The sequence below is a fragment of the Hemiscyllium ocellatum genome, chromosome 6 (genome assembly GCF_020745735.1).
Source record: "Hemiscyllium ocellatum isolate sHemOce1 chromosome 6, sHemOce1.pat.X.cur, whole genome shotgun sequence".
Taxonomy (NCBI): domain Eukaryota; kingdom Metazoa; phylum Chordata; class Chondrichthyes; order Orectolobiformes; family Hemiscylliidae; genus Hemiscyllium; species Hemiscyllium ocellatum.
The window spans coordinates 50,183,278-50,196,022 of record NC_083406.1 but is presented as its reverse complement, the minus strand read 5'-3'; the positions used below and the strand labels follow the sequence as shown (position 1 = coordinate 50,196,022).

The window sequence follows — 12,745 nt, the reverse complement described above, 5'->3', positions numbered from 1 at the left end:
TTATTTGATTAGACAACTAAAGTATAGTCAAGTATTATAGAAATGGTGCCAGTTCAATTTCTGTATCAAATGTGGAAGTTCATGGAGATCTGATGTCTTACCTTGCCCCATTCTTTCAGAGTGGCACCCCTCTATTCTTTATAACAAGGCATTTTTCTCTAATGTCAAGATGAGAATGGTGCTGGAAAAGCACATTCCTGATGAAGGGCTTTTGCCAGAAACATCGATTTTCCTGCTCCTCAGATGCTGCCTGACCTGCTGTGCTTTTCCAGCACCACTCTCATCTTGACTCTAATCTCCAGCATCTGCAGTAGCCACTTCTGCCTGTTTTTCTCTAATGGACAGTTGCCTATGTCCTTTGTGCACTATAATTAATTACCAAAGATTACTATGTTTCCTGGCAAATTTATGCTCAATATTTACCTTCCAGATCTGCCTGCCCTTTCCTCAATTTCCCTTACTCCCCATTCTTTCATTGATCTAGATAACAATTCTTAAATGTTCAGAATTAAAGTTTTAAGGTAATTGCTTCAATCATCAATTCTGATCATGGATTTTGCAACTTCAAAATTCGCCTAATCTCAATCCTTAATTTTTTACATTTGACTTTACTTCTATATCCTCTTATTGTAAATTCTTCAACCATTCAAATATTTGTACAACTATCAATCTGTGTACTCTCTAATCTCTTCATGATTTTAAACAGCTTTTAAAACAATTTACAACCTTCTCTACTTTAAAACATTCATGTTTAAAGCTCTTTTTATTTGTATTTGATCAGACAAGGGAGTATCCTACTTGTACTTCACTATTACTTTTTCTGTCATCTCCTCTTGCTAAGGTTTCATACAATTAAATCTTGAATCTTATATTGCATATTCTTGCAACAAAGCCCAGTTTTACATTTTTAAATGTGAAATTTAAGGTTTTGCTTTAAAATTCTGTGAATATGAACCCCGATAATATTCTACTCTTCTAAATAACCCACGTTTTCCACTAAGTATAATTCCCAGCTTGTGTTTTATCAATTAAAATGCACCGTTTCAAATTTTTAAATTTGAACATTTTACTTTTTTCCCCATTCCATCATTTTATCATAATGCTCTGGCAACTTCCCTTGTTTCCCATAATTATTTACCAACAATTATTTTAGCAATATCTATTCTCTCGCGCAAGAGTTTGTGTGATGAAATGCATAGCATCCAGATGATCTGGGTTCAAGTCTAACTTCATGCCTTGTTGGCCACAGAAGGTCATCCATAATGTGACTAAGAAAGACGATTATCAACCTGTAATTCCTCCTAAGGTGCCCATGATAGGCAGTGAAAATAAGAAAGTCTCCTGGCAACCATGTTGGATTTCGAGTGACACCACTCAAGCCGTAGTCTCTGGCAGCAGGCTAGCAAGCTCTGGCAGGAGAAACTAGTCATGGAAACAGACAGAAGCAAGCGCTTCATCTGTCTCATGTCACTAGAGATGGCAGAGAATGAAGAAAAAAGATGCCTTCAATCCCTATATCTAAAACATTGATATTCATAATTGAACATCAACAGTCTCAGAACTGAATAGGACCCTATTACCCACCTCCAAACATTTTAACAAAACTTCCCAACTCTTTCCTCCTTTGTTTTTAATCTGAAGTTCGACCCTTTTGTAGATTCCATGCTTCAATAGTTTGCAGGAACTTTGCATATTAGAAAAGCTATGGAACATTTTAAAATGTTCAAAGTGTGATTAGAATACAACACAAGTTGACAGTTACAGAAGCTTTCAAAGTGAAGAGCATCCAACTCTAACACGATTAAAGCGGTAACGTGTTATGTAAATATCATACTCAGACTTGAGAATATAAATATTACCATACAATCACAATACAATGTGTCAGTCCAGGTTTGGAGGGCTGAAGCCTGTTCCTGTGCTGTATTGCTCTTTGTTCTTTGTTCAAAGCAAGACTGCTTACAATTACAGACGAATAGCTACCTATTTCGACAAACATTTGAACACATGACACAATGAATATGATGAGGCAAATCAAATAGGCCACTTGGTACTATTTCCATATTAACACCATAAAAAGTCCAATAAATTCTCAAACTGCTACAACCACTTTTCTCAACAGAAAAAAATTCTGCTGTTTTGAAAACCTCTATCAAAACTCCACCATCCAGCATTGATTTAGTTGCAAAACTCTTTCCGAAATGATAAGCTTAAAAGAAGATCTCACACTCTCTCCGGTTTTGTTAAAAGAACAAGTTCTCTTCATTCCTCTTTCAAGTATGCTTTTACAATTAATCTAATAATATGGTATTTGGTAAGATTACAATTTTGCAGTTAACAATCATTTTCAGCAATCAGCTAAAACATGACAGTACTAACTTAAGGAACCCATTAACAGGGATGTTGCTTCACTAACTTACTTTGAATGCCATTTAGAGATTCTGCAGAAGCAGTTCAAAAACAACCCATTATTTTAGCAGCATGTCAATTTTGGGATGCCTTTGCTAACCTTCACTCACTACTTAAACAAAAATCACTTCAAGGAGTGGTCTTCAGGATTTGAAGACGAGGGGGACCCACTACTCCAAGAGACTGCAGGTCTGTACATAGAGTGAAATGAAATGCGTGACCACCAGATGTGTGCAAGTAGGTTTCACCAGAGATCCAGGTTATGGAATAGCTTGGATTACCAAAGAAAGAACAACATGTGTTAAACAAACTCCTAACACTCTTTATAAAGGAGAAAATAAGAGTCAGATCCCAGGAGAGCTCAGAAACCCCAAATTGGCAAGCTGTAGTGTTTTGTAGCATGGGGCAGGTCAGTGCAAACAGATCAAGCCATAAGGGTCCATAAAAACTTGAAGCTTTCCTCCTGGCCCCACAGACTTTGTGATCATAGTCTGTAGACATATAAAGTTAATGTGTAACCGTGGGTCCACTATAGAATGCTATTGCAGAAGTGCAGTGGGGACAGTCTAAAACTGTGCTTAGCAACTATGTTTAACACCATTCATAAATGGGCTAATTTTCTCAATTAAACACCAGGTCACAACACCAAAATCATTGGAGCATGATTGACAAGAAATGTTGAAAGATTTGTTTTAAATTTAGTTATTCGAGTTTTATAAAAAGACATCTCACTTGGTTGGGCCTATATGCATCTCTGGAGTCAAAGCTATATGGTTGACTCTTAACTGCCCTCTGAAAAGACCCTTGCTATTCATCTTATCTTGCCCTCATGATTTTATTAACTCGTATAAGTTCACCCCTCAACCTCCTATGCTGCTGTGAAAAATCCTATGGCTGTTTGATGATAGAATAATACATTAAAAAGTGTGTTAATGGTAACTTGATTATGGGTACTATGCAAAACTTAAAATTATGCTTTCTTGTTTTCCTTAACTAGTGGCTTTGTGTGCCTTTTACCATTAAAAATCCAGCAGTTGGAGACATCAAATATACAATGGTAAATGAACATTACCAGAGCCCGTGGATTGGTAAAATAGAAGTGAAGCAGATTGGCCGATGGATCGATGATTTACTTTATATGGTAAGAACTCTTGTGACGATGCTGCTGCATTAACAGGGTTATGCTGTCCTTGGCTATTGTTTTCAGAGAAGTCATAAAAGCAGTGATTCTGAAAAGTCTACATTTGAAGGGTTTTAGGGGAAGTTTGAGTATAGCTAACAGATACTGCCTCAAGTTTTCAAGTTTAAAAAAAAAGTGTACAATGAAAGGGGAGTGACCAATTCTCCCAGCTCAGCTTCTCTCTGGCTTGGTTTGGTTTTTAGCAGTCTGGATATTCATTGAAAGCAATCAGTCAAATTTGAGATTAAGCTGGCCCAAGAAACAGTTATATGGAAGAAGGTGTTCCATGCTGAATCTCTCTGTTAACTTCTCTCTCGTAAGATTCCTTTTCTCGCCAGGGATTTTTTTAAAGGGGATAATTGTAAGTGTTTGGAACATAGAGTCATAGAGTTATAGAGTCATAGAGATGTACAGCATGGAAACAGACCCTTCGGTCCAACCCATCCATGTCGACCAGATATCCTAACCCAATCTAGTCCCACCTACCAGCACCCAGCCCATATCACTCCAAACCCTTCCTATTCATATACCCATCCAAATGCCTCTTAAATGTTGCAATTGTACCAGCCTCCACCACTTCCTCTGGCAGCTCATTCCATACACGTACAACCCTCTGCATGAAAAGTTGCCCCTTAAGTCTCTTTTATATCTTTCCCCTCTCACCCTAAACCTATGCCCTCTAGTTTGGGACTCCCCGACCCCACGGAAAAGGCTTTGTCTATTTATCCTATACATGCCCTTCATAGTTTTGTAAACCTCTATAAGGTCACCCCTCAGCCTCTGACACTCAAGGGAAAACAGCCCCAGCCTGTTCAGCCTCTCCCTGTAGCTCAAATCCTCCAACCCTGGCAACATCCTTGTCAATCTTTTATGAACCCTTTCAAGTTTCACAACATCTTTCCGTTAGGAAGGAGACCAGAATTGCACTCAATATTCCAACAGTGGCCTGACCAATGTCCTGTACAGCCAGAACATGACCTCTCAACTCCTGTACTCAATACTCTGACCAGTAAAGGAAAGCATACCAAACGCCTTCTTCACTATCTTATCTACCTGTGACTCCACTTTCAAGGAGCTATGAACCTGCACTCCAAGGTCTCTTTGTTCAGCAACACTCCCTAGAACCTTACCATTAAGTGTATAAGTCCCGCTAAGATTTGCTTTCCCAAAATGCAGCACCTCGCATTAATCTGAATTAAACTCCATCTGTCACTTCTTAGCCCATTGGCCCATCTGGTCCAGATCCTGTTGTAATCTGAGATAACCCTCTTCACTGTCGACAACACCTCCAATTTTGGTGTCATTTGCAAACTTACTAACTGTACCTCTTATGCTCGCATCCAAATCATTTATGTTAATGACAAAAAGTAGAGGACCTAGCACCAATCTTAGTGGCACTCCACTGATCGCAGGCCTCCAGTCTGAAAAACAACCCTCCACCACCACCCTTTGTCTTCTTCCTTTGAGCCAGTTCTGTATCCAAATGGCTAGTTCTCCCTGTATTCCATGAGATCTAACCTTGCTAATCAGTCTCCCATGGCGAACCTTGTCGAAAGCCTTACTGAAGTCCATATAGATCACATCTACTGCTCTGCCCTCATCAATCTTCTTTGTTACTTCTTCAATCCGGTTTGTGAGACGTGATTTCCCAGGCACAAAGGCATGTTGACTATCCCTAATCAGTCCTTGCCTTTCCAAATACATGTATATCCTGTCCCTCAGGATTCCCTCCAACAACTTGCCCACCACCGAGGTCAGGCTAACTGGTCTATAATTCCCTGGCTTGTCTTTACCACCCTTCTTAAACAGTGGCACCATGTTTGCCAACCTCCAGTCTTCCGCCACCTCACCTGTGACTGCATCATCATTAAGTTGGGATAATCTGTTGGGTTTTTGTTTAGGTTAAGTTGTTCTATGTTCTGTTCTCTTTTGTTTGTATTTTATTCAGTAATCTTGTAAATAAATTCTGTTTTGTTTTAAACTAACTAGTTTGACCATCCACACCACTCCTGGAATATCTGCTTTACACTTCTTAAAGCAACGAGCAAAGTTAAGGCCTGGGCTACTTTGTTGAAATGTTTTGAGGGGGTCTGGACTGGTCCATAACAGACTGATGACTCTTTATGGGATTTGTTCTATAGTTCCAAATTGGGATTAGAGTTGTTGGACTCAAAGGTGGTGTTAGGTGTTCGTGTCTTTTGAACTGGGTGTTGAATTCAGTTGTTTAAAACATTGCTTGGGATACCAATGGCTCTTTCAGTCAACAAGAGTTTTCTGGGGATGGAAGAAGTGACTTTGGGGGTTTTGCAAAAGGTGATTAAGGCCAAACTGTTGGAGCTTCCTCCTTCCGTAGGGAAAGGAAAGATAATTACAGCAATAGCTCAGTACTTAAATTTGCTGGAAACGCCATCAGAATCTTTTGAGATGGCTAAAGTTCAATTGAAAATGAAGCACCTTGAGTTAGAGGGAAAAGACAAGAAAAGCGCTACAGAAATTAAACAATTTGAATTATGGTTAAAAGCAGTGGAAAGGGAGAGAGAAAAGAGAGAAAGAGAGAGAGAAGGAGGGAGAGAAGAGAGAGAAAAACAGAGAGAGGAAAGGAAGCAAGAGAGGGAGTTTTAACTTCAGAAGTTGGCACTTAGGTGGGAGTTAAAAAATTCACTTCCTGAAATAATGTGAACTCATGTGAAAGAGCAAAGAGTTAAAACAGCAAGATTAGCAGCTGAAATGTTGATGATTATGAGTTGGTCCATAAATCAAAGTTTGGCTTCCAAAATCAATTTCAGTCCATGAAGAATAGAAGTTGTGGAAAAGAGAAATCCTCATATGAAAAGGGAAAGGTAGATCTCGGTGAAGATCACAGAGCGAACTTACAACAGGATAAAAAGGAAACCCTTGAAGAGGAAAAAGAAGCTCTGATATTTTCACTGCAATAAAATAGGCCACATGAAATCACAATGTTGGTGAGTTAGGAAAAGTACTGGGAAGCCAGATGTTGGAAAACAGGATAAGCCAGTCCGTTTTGTTGGAGTGGTAACAGAAAGCACATTGGAGGTTAGAAAGCTGCACCAGAATGTACAACCTGATCGGAGGTTGGTTAAGGAAGAAGTGTTAGATCTTCTTAAACTATGTACCTATGCAAAGGTAGAGTTTACTCGCATAGGCTAGGAGTGGCAGTGTAACAAGGTTATAATATTAAGAGATACAAGATCCTCTCAATCTGTGATGTTGAAAGATGAGGGATTATGTTTTTGGGTGTGAAGTGAGAGGACCACTAAAATTGATTAAGGGGAAATTGGAGAGTCAGAATTCAGAGACCACATATTTAGATTATGTGTCAAATTTTAGAGAATGATTAAATAGAGTGGAGGAGTTGGCTGGACAGCATTTAAAAGTTCACAGCATACAATGAAACAGGAAGCAAATAAAAAAATCAAAAATACACAATTTTGCTATCGGGGATAAGGTTTTACTTCCAGTGAGAGGTGAACTTTAAAAGCATGGTTTAGTGGACTTTATCAAGTCGAAAAGAAATTGAGTAAGGTCAACTATTTGATAAGGACTTGAGACAGAAAGAAATCTCAGAGTGTGTCATGTGAATATGCTCAAAAGGTATTTTGACAGGGAAGGAAAGTGAAAGAGGTTATGCTGTTGATTGTAACACAGAGGAGAGAATCAAGTGCAGAGGATTCTGAATTGAGCAGCCCTCAAATTAAATTGGACAATGAGGAAGTTATCAAAAATTGGGATAAATTATTAAGCTACCTTCCAGAGAAAAATCAAAATGACCTGAAAGAGTTATTACTATCACATGGGAGGTATGCATAAATAAGCAGGGTAATACTAACCTAAATATGCGTGATGTAGGTATAGGAGATGCTGTTCTGATTAAGCAATATTCTTATTGGCATAATCCTCGAATGTTGGCACAGGTTTAAAAGGAGATTAAACACATCCTCCAAGATGACATAATTGAAGTGAGTTACAGTGATTAAAGCTCAACCATAATGATTTCCAATGGTTATGTATGGACTATCGCAAAGTCAACACAATTACAAAGACTGATGCCTATCCAATTCTATGTTTGGAAGACTGTGTTGAAAAGATGGGACAAGCAACTTATAGTTTGAAGTTGGACTTGAAGTTTGGACCTTTGTCCAAAAGAACAAAAACATTTCAGCTTGCGAAACGCCAAATGGACTGTATCAGTTTAAAGTCATGCCTTTTGGTATGAAAAGTGCACCGGCCACATTTCAAAAACGAACCAAATAATCAATGCCAGATTACCCAGTTGTGTCCTATATATTAGTGACTGTTAGTCACACATGGAATGAACATTTGCAACATTTATCAGACTTGTTCAATCAACTTTGGAAGGCAGGCTTGGTGATAATCCTGGTTAAAAGTGAATTTGCCAAAGCCCAAGTCACCTTCCTGAGCCATGTTATACAAATGGCCCCATGGAATGCAAAAACAAAGGTAATTGGGGAGTTTCCCATGTCATCGATAAAAGGAGCAGTACTAAGTTTCCAGGGATTGAGTGGATTTTATCGAAGACTCGTACCAAATGATAGCAGTGTGGCTGCTTCACTCACTGAATTGCTAAAGAAAGGCAAGAGGTTTCAGTGGACAGCGGACTATCAGAAGGCATTCGGCAGCCTGTAATCTGTGTTAACCACTATTCCCGTATTAGCCACACCCAATCACACAAAGCCATTCAAGGTGGCTATCGATGCAATGACGTGAGTATCGGTGCTGTGCTCTTGCTGGAAGATGATGTGAAGATGCATGGGTATTTACCCAGGAAATTGAACATTCATCAGCAGAAATATTCGACAGTTGAGAAGGAGACTTTGAGTTTGCTGTTATAATATTTCAATGTTTATATCACCAATAATATACTTGAACTGGCATATATATGTATATATATAAAATAGATACTCTGATCATAATCCTTTGAAGTTTGTGGAGAAATTTGAGGACAAAAATTCCAGACTATTTAGATGGAGCTTGTTGTTGTAGCCATTCAATTTTAAAATTGTGCAAGCGGCAGAATGAGAAAACATGATTACTGACATATTGTCAAGACTTGAATGAGAAACAGAGACGTTCGGTGGCAGGATTAAAACAGATTGAAACAGAATATCGTACTTCATATTTGCATGATTATTGTCAACATATATGTGTGTTCGAGAGTACTAACAATTTAATATTAAGGGGTTTTAAAATAAAGCCATGTTTGGATATCAATGTTTTTTTAAGGGGGGGAAGGCATGACGATACTGCTCCGTGAATACAATTATGCTCTCTTGGCTTTTTCTTCAGAGAGATCATAACTGTAATTCCGAAAAGTCTAAGTTTAAAGAGTTTTCGGGCCAGTTTGATTATAGCAAACAGATACTGTCTCAGAGAAAACACTTGCAAGTTTTTTAAAAAATTGTACAATGAAAGGGGAGTGGCCAGTTTTCCTAGTTCAGCTTTTCTGTGGTTTGATTAAGTTTTAACAGTCTGGCTGTTCATTGAAAGCAGTCAATCAGTTTTGTCATAGTCATAGAGTCATAGAGGTGTGCAACACAGAAACAGACCTTTCAGTCTAACTTGAACATGCTGACCAGATATCCCAACCCAATCTAGTCCCACCTGCCAGCACCCAACCCATATCCCTCCAAACCCTTCCTGTTTAATTAGTCAGCCAGATGCCTTTTAAATGTTACAATTGTACTAGGCTCTACCACTTCCTCTGGCAGCTCATTCTAGACACGTACCACCCCCTGCATGAAAAGATTGCCCCTTAGGTTTTTTTATATCTTTCCCCTCTCACCCTAAACCTATGCCTCTAGTTCTTGTCAAACGCCTCACTGAAGTCCACAGAGATCACATCTATTGCTCTACCCTCATCAATCCTCTTTGTTACTTCTTCAAAAAACTCATTCAAGTTTGTGAGACATAATTTCCCATGCACAAAGCCATGCTGACTATCCCTAATCAGTCCCTACCTTTCCAAATACATGTACATTCTGTTCCTCAGGATTCCCTCCAACAACTTATGCAGCACCGACGTCAGGCTCACCAGTCTGTAGTTCCCTGGCTTGTCCTTACCACCTTTCCTAAACAGTGGCATGACATTAGCCAACTTTCAGTCTTCTGGCACCTCACCTGTGACTCGATGATACAAGTATTTCAGCAAGAGGCCCAGCAATCACTTCCCTAGCCTCCCACAGACTTCTAGGGTACATCTGATCAGGTCCTGGGGATTTATCCACTTTTATGCATTTCAAGACATCCAGCACTTCGTCCTCTGTAAATGGACATATTTAAAGATGTCAACATCTATTTCCACACATTCTGTATTTTACATGTCCTTTCCCACAGTAAACACCGATGCAAAATACTCATTTAGTATCTCCCCTATCTCCTGTAGCTCCACACAAAGGCTGCCTTACTGACCTTTGAGGGGCCCTATTCTCTCCCTAGTTATCTTTTTGTCCTTAATGTATTTGTAAAAGCCCTTTAGATTCTCCTTAACTCTAATTGCCAAAACTATCTCATGTCCCTTTTTTGCCCTCCTGATTTCCCTCTTAAGTATATTCCTACTGCTTTTATATTCAATCTATCCTGTCTATACCTGACATATGCTTCCTTCTTTTTCTTAACCAAATCCTCAAAATCTTTAGTCTTCCAGCACTCCCTATCCCTCCCAATCTTTCCTTTTACCCTAACAGGAATATACTGTCTCTGGATTCTCATTGTCTCATTTCTGGAGGCTTTCCATTTTCCAGCTGTCCCTTTACCTGCGAACATCTGTGCCCAATCAGCTTTTGAAAGATCTTGCCTAATACCATTTAAATTAGCCTTCCTCCAATTTAGAGCTCCAACTTTTAGATATGGTCTCTCTTTCTCTATTGAAGATCTAGACCCCTCCAAAGGGGTCTCTTGTTTGCAGATCGGTCAAAAGAATCACCAGGAGTACGGTCAGTTAAAAGCAAGGTTACCAGTTTAATAAATTAAGGCAGCCTGGCGCAGATTTGTCCAGCAACACAGAGGTTGAAAGCTTTTGTATTTTGTGGAGAAATGACGCAATTACATTTGAAAATTACACATTGCTTATATGTTTTTTTAAGAGACAGTACAGCCTTATTTACAAAAAAAAGAGCAATTAAATGTAATAAGGTGACATGATTGACAGCAGGTTAATACAATGATATTCCCTGGGAAAGGGGTCTTAATTACATAAATCGTCATGTCATGGTATATTATGAAAACTCCATTGTGTCCTCTTATCTCTAAATACAACCAAATTAGCAAAGCATCAGTTCAAGTTCACAGAGTCAAATCATTACTTGCAGCCATTTTGTTGTATTATTTTAAATTGAAAAGTCATTTTGTGGTTAATAAAAATCTGCATATACTTGTTGCTTTGACAACAGCCTAAATTCAAATTTTAGATCCTCACCATCACTATTTTAAAACTGATAGAATTATGGTCACTGGCCCCAAAGTGCTCCCCCACAAAATAAGTCACCTGCCCTGCCTTATTTCGCAGAAGCAGTCAAGTTTTGCACTGTCTCTTGTAGGTACATCCACATACTGAATCAGAACATATTCTTGTAACTGCTTACCAAATTCCAAAGTTTTAAGCTGGTCCAAGAAACAGCTACATGGAACAAATTCCATACTGAATTTCTCTCTGCCATCTCTCTCTCTCCAGTAGGACCCTGTGTTGATTTTATCTTTTTTTGCCAGTGGCTTTTTAAAGGGATTGTCACGAGTATTTGGAACCGCATCATTAAGGTTGGGCTACTCTGTTGGGTTTTCAAATAAATTAAGTTAATCTATGTTCTGTTCTTTTTAGTTTGTGTTTCATTCAGTAATCTTGTAAATAAATTTTGTTTTGTTTAAAACTAAGTTGTTTGATCAGCTTCATCAGTCCTGGAATATCCACTAATCACCTGCTTAAAACAACTAGTAAAGTTAAGGTCCAGGCTACTTTCTTGAAATATTTTGAGAGGGTCTGGCTTGCTCCATAACTGTCTGTACAAATCAAATATTTGTATTGAAGGTCTTCTCCACATTCCATAATTGAAAATGTTCAAACTTTTGAGCTAAAATGTGTTACAATGGCAAACAATGTGTTCAGACCATAATCAGATCATTCATGAGTTTACTGAATGACAGAGCGGGATCAAAGAGCCAAATGGCCTACTCCTGTTCTTAATTTATATTTTAGTATGTAACAATCAGGGATATAAAGCATTTATACAAAACAATGTCAAAGAAGAGATGGTGTAGTTACATTTGTCAGGTTCATCTGGAATTTAAATTTGCTCATTGGCAATTGTCTTATGTTTGAGAGATAATAATTGCTAAATAATTGAATTCCTCATTGTCTTTAACTTGTTCTAAAATGTGAGCTTGTCTTCAATTTCTTTCAGAGTCTGGGAGGCATTCCTTGGCAAGTGTATTTTCAGAGAGTTCTTGCTGCTTCATCAGTTTCTCAAGCACAAAAAACTTCTTATGTTGCTGGTGTTCTCTGCTTCATTTTATCTTTACCTTCCATCATTATTGGTGCCGTTGCAGTTTCTACAGGTATGAAATATAATCCATGATATTGTATAGTTATATAAATACTGGCATAATTTACTCTGCACAAGATATGAATTATGATGGTATTGTTGTGTGGAAAATCACCAGCCTTGGAGTAAGAGTCAGGGTTCAATTAGAGAGTTGATTGTACAAGGAAATACCAGAGCTCTGGGGAAAGAAAGACACCATCAGCACAGTGGTCAGCTGCGAGTCTTCTCTCAACCCAGAGCAGATGTCAAGATACCTTCATACATTTTGTGATATAATCAGTCAGAGATGAGGCTATTGTCTCTGTAACATAGTTTGTTTGTTGTAAACTTTGCAGAATCATTGATAGTTTTGATGCAGTCATTGTCAGTTCCAGCGCTGCCTTTGTTCATTTCAGCATGGTCATTGTCAGTTTCAGTGCAGACATTGTCAATTTCATTGTCTGGATGAAAGTCCATTCCTGCAGTAACAGGTACTAATCGCTTTTCCTGAGAAGGATGATTATTGCAGTCCTGGCTATTAACACTTATCCGTATCCAACAGTTAGCATTTCTATCAAAAGTGTTGGCTGGACCCAGACACCTCATT

At 38.6% G+C, this 12,745-nt stretch overlaps 1 protein-coding gene across 1 annotated transcript in view; it reads left to right on the top strand.

The window, feature by feature from the left end:
* Positions 1–12,745, top strand: part of LOC132816920 (high affinity choline transporter 1-like) — a 41,432-nt gene that overhangs the window by 16,887 nt on the left and 11,800 nt on the right. Inside the window, exons 5-6 of the mRNA XM_060826945.1 lie at positions 3,404–3,547; positions 12,019–12,172. Of these exons, the coding sequence (XP_060682928.1) occupies positions 3,404–3,547; positions 12,019–12,172 (298 nt within the window). The remainder of the gene's footprint in view (positions 1–3,403; positions 3,548–12,018; positions 12,173–12,745) is intronic.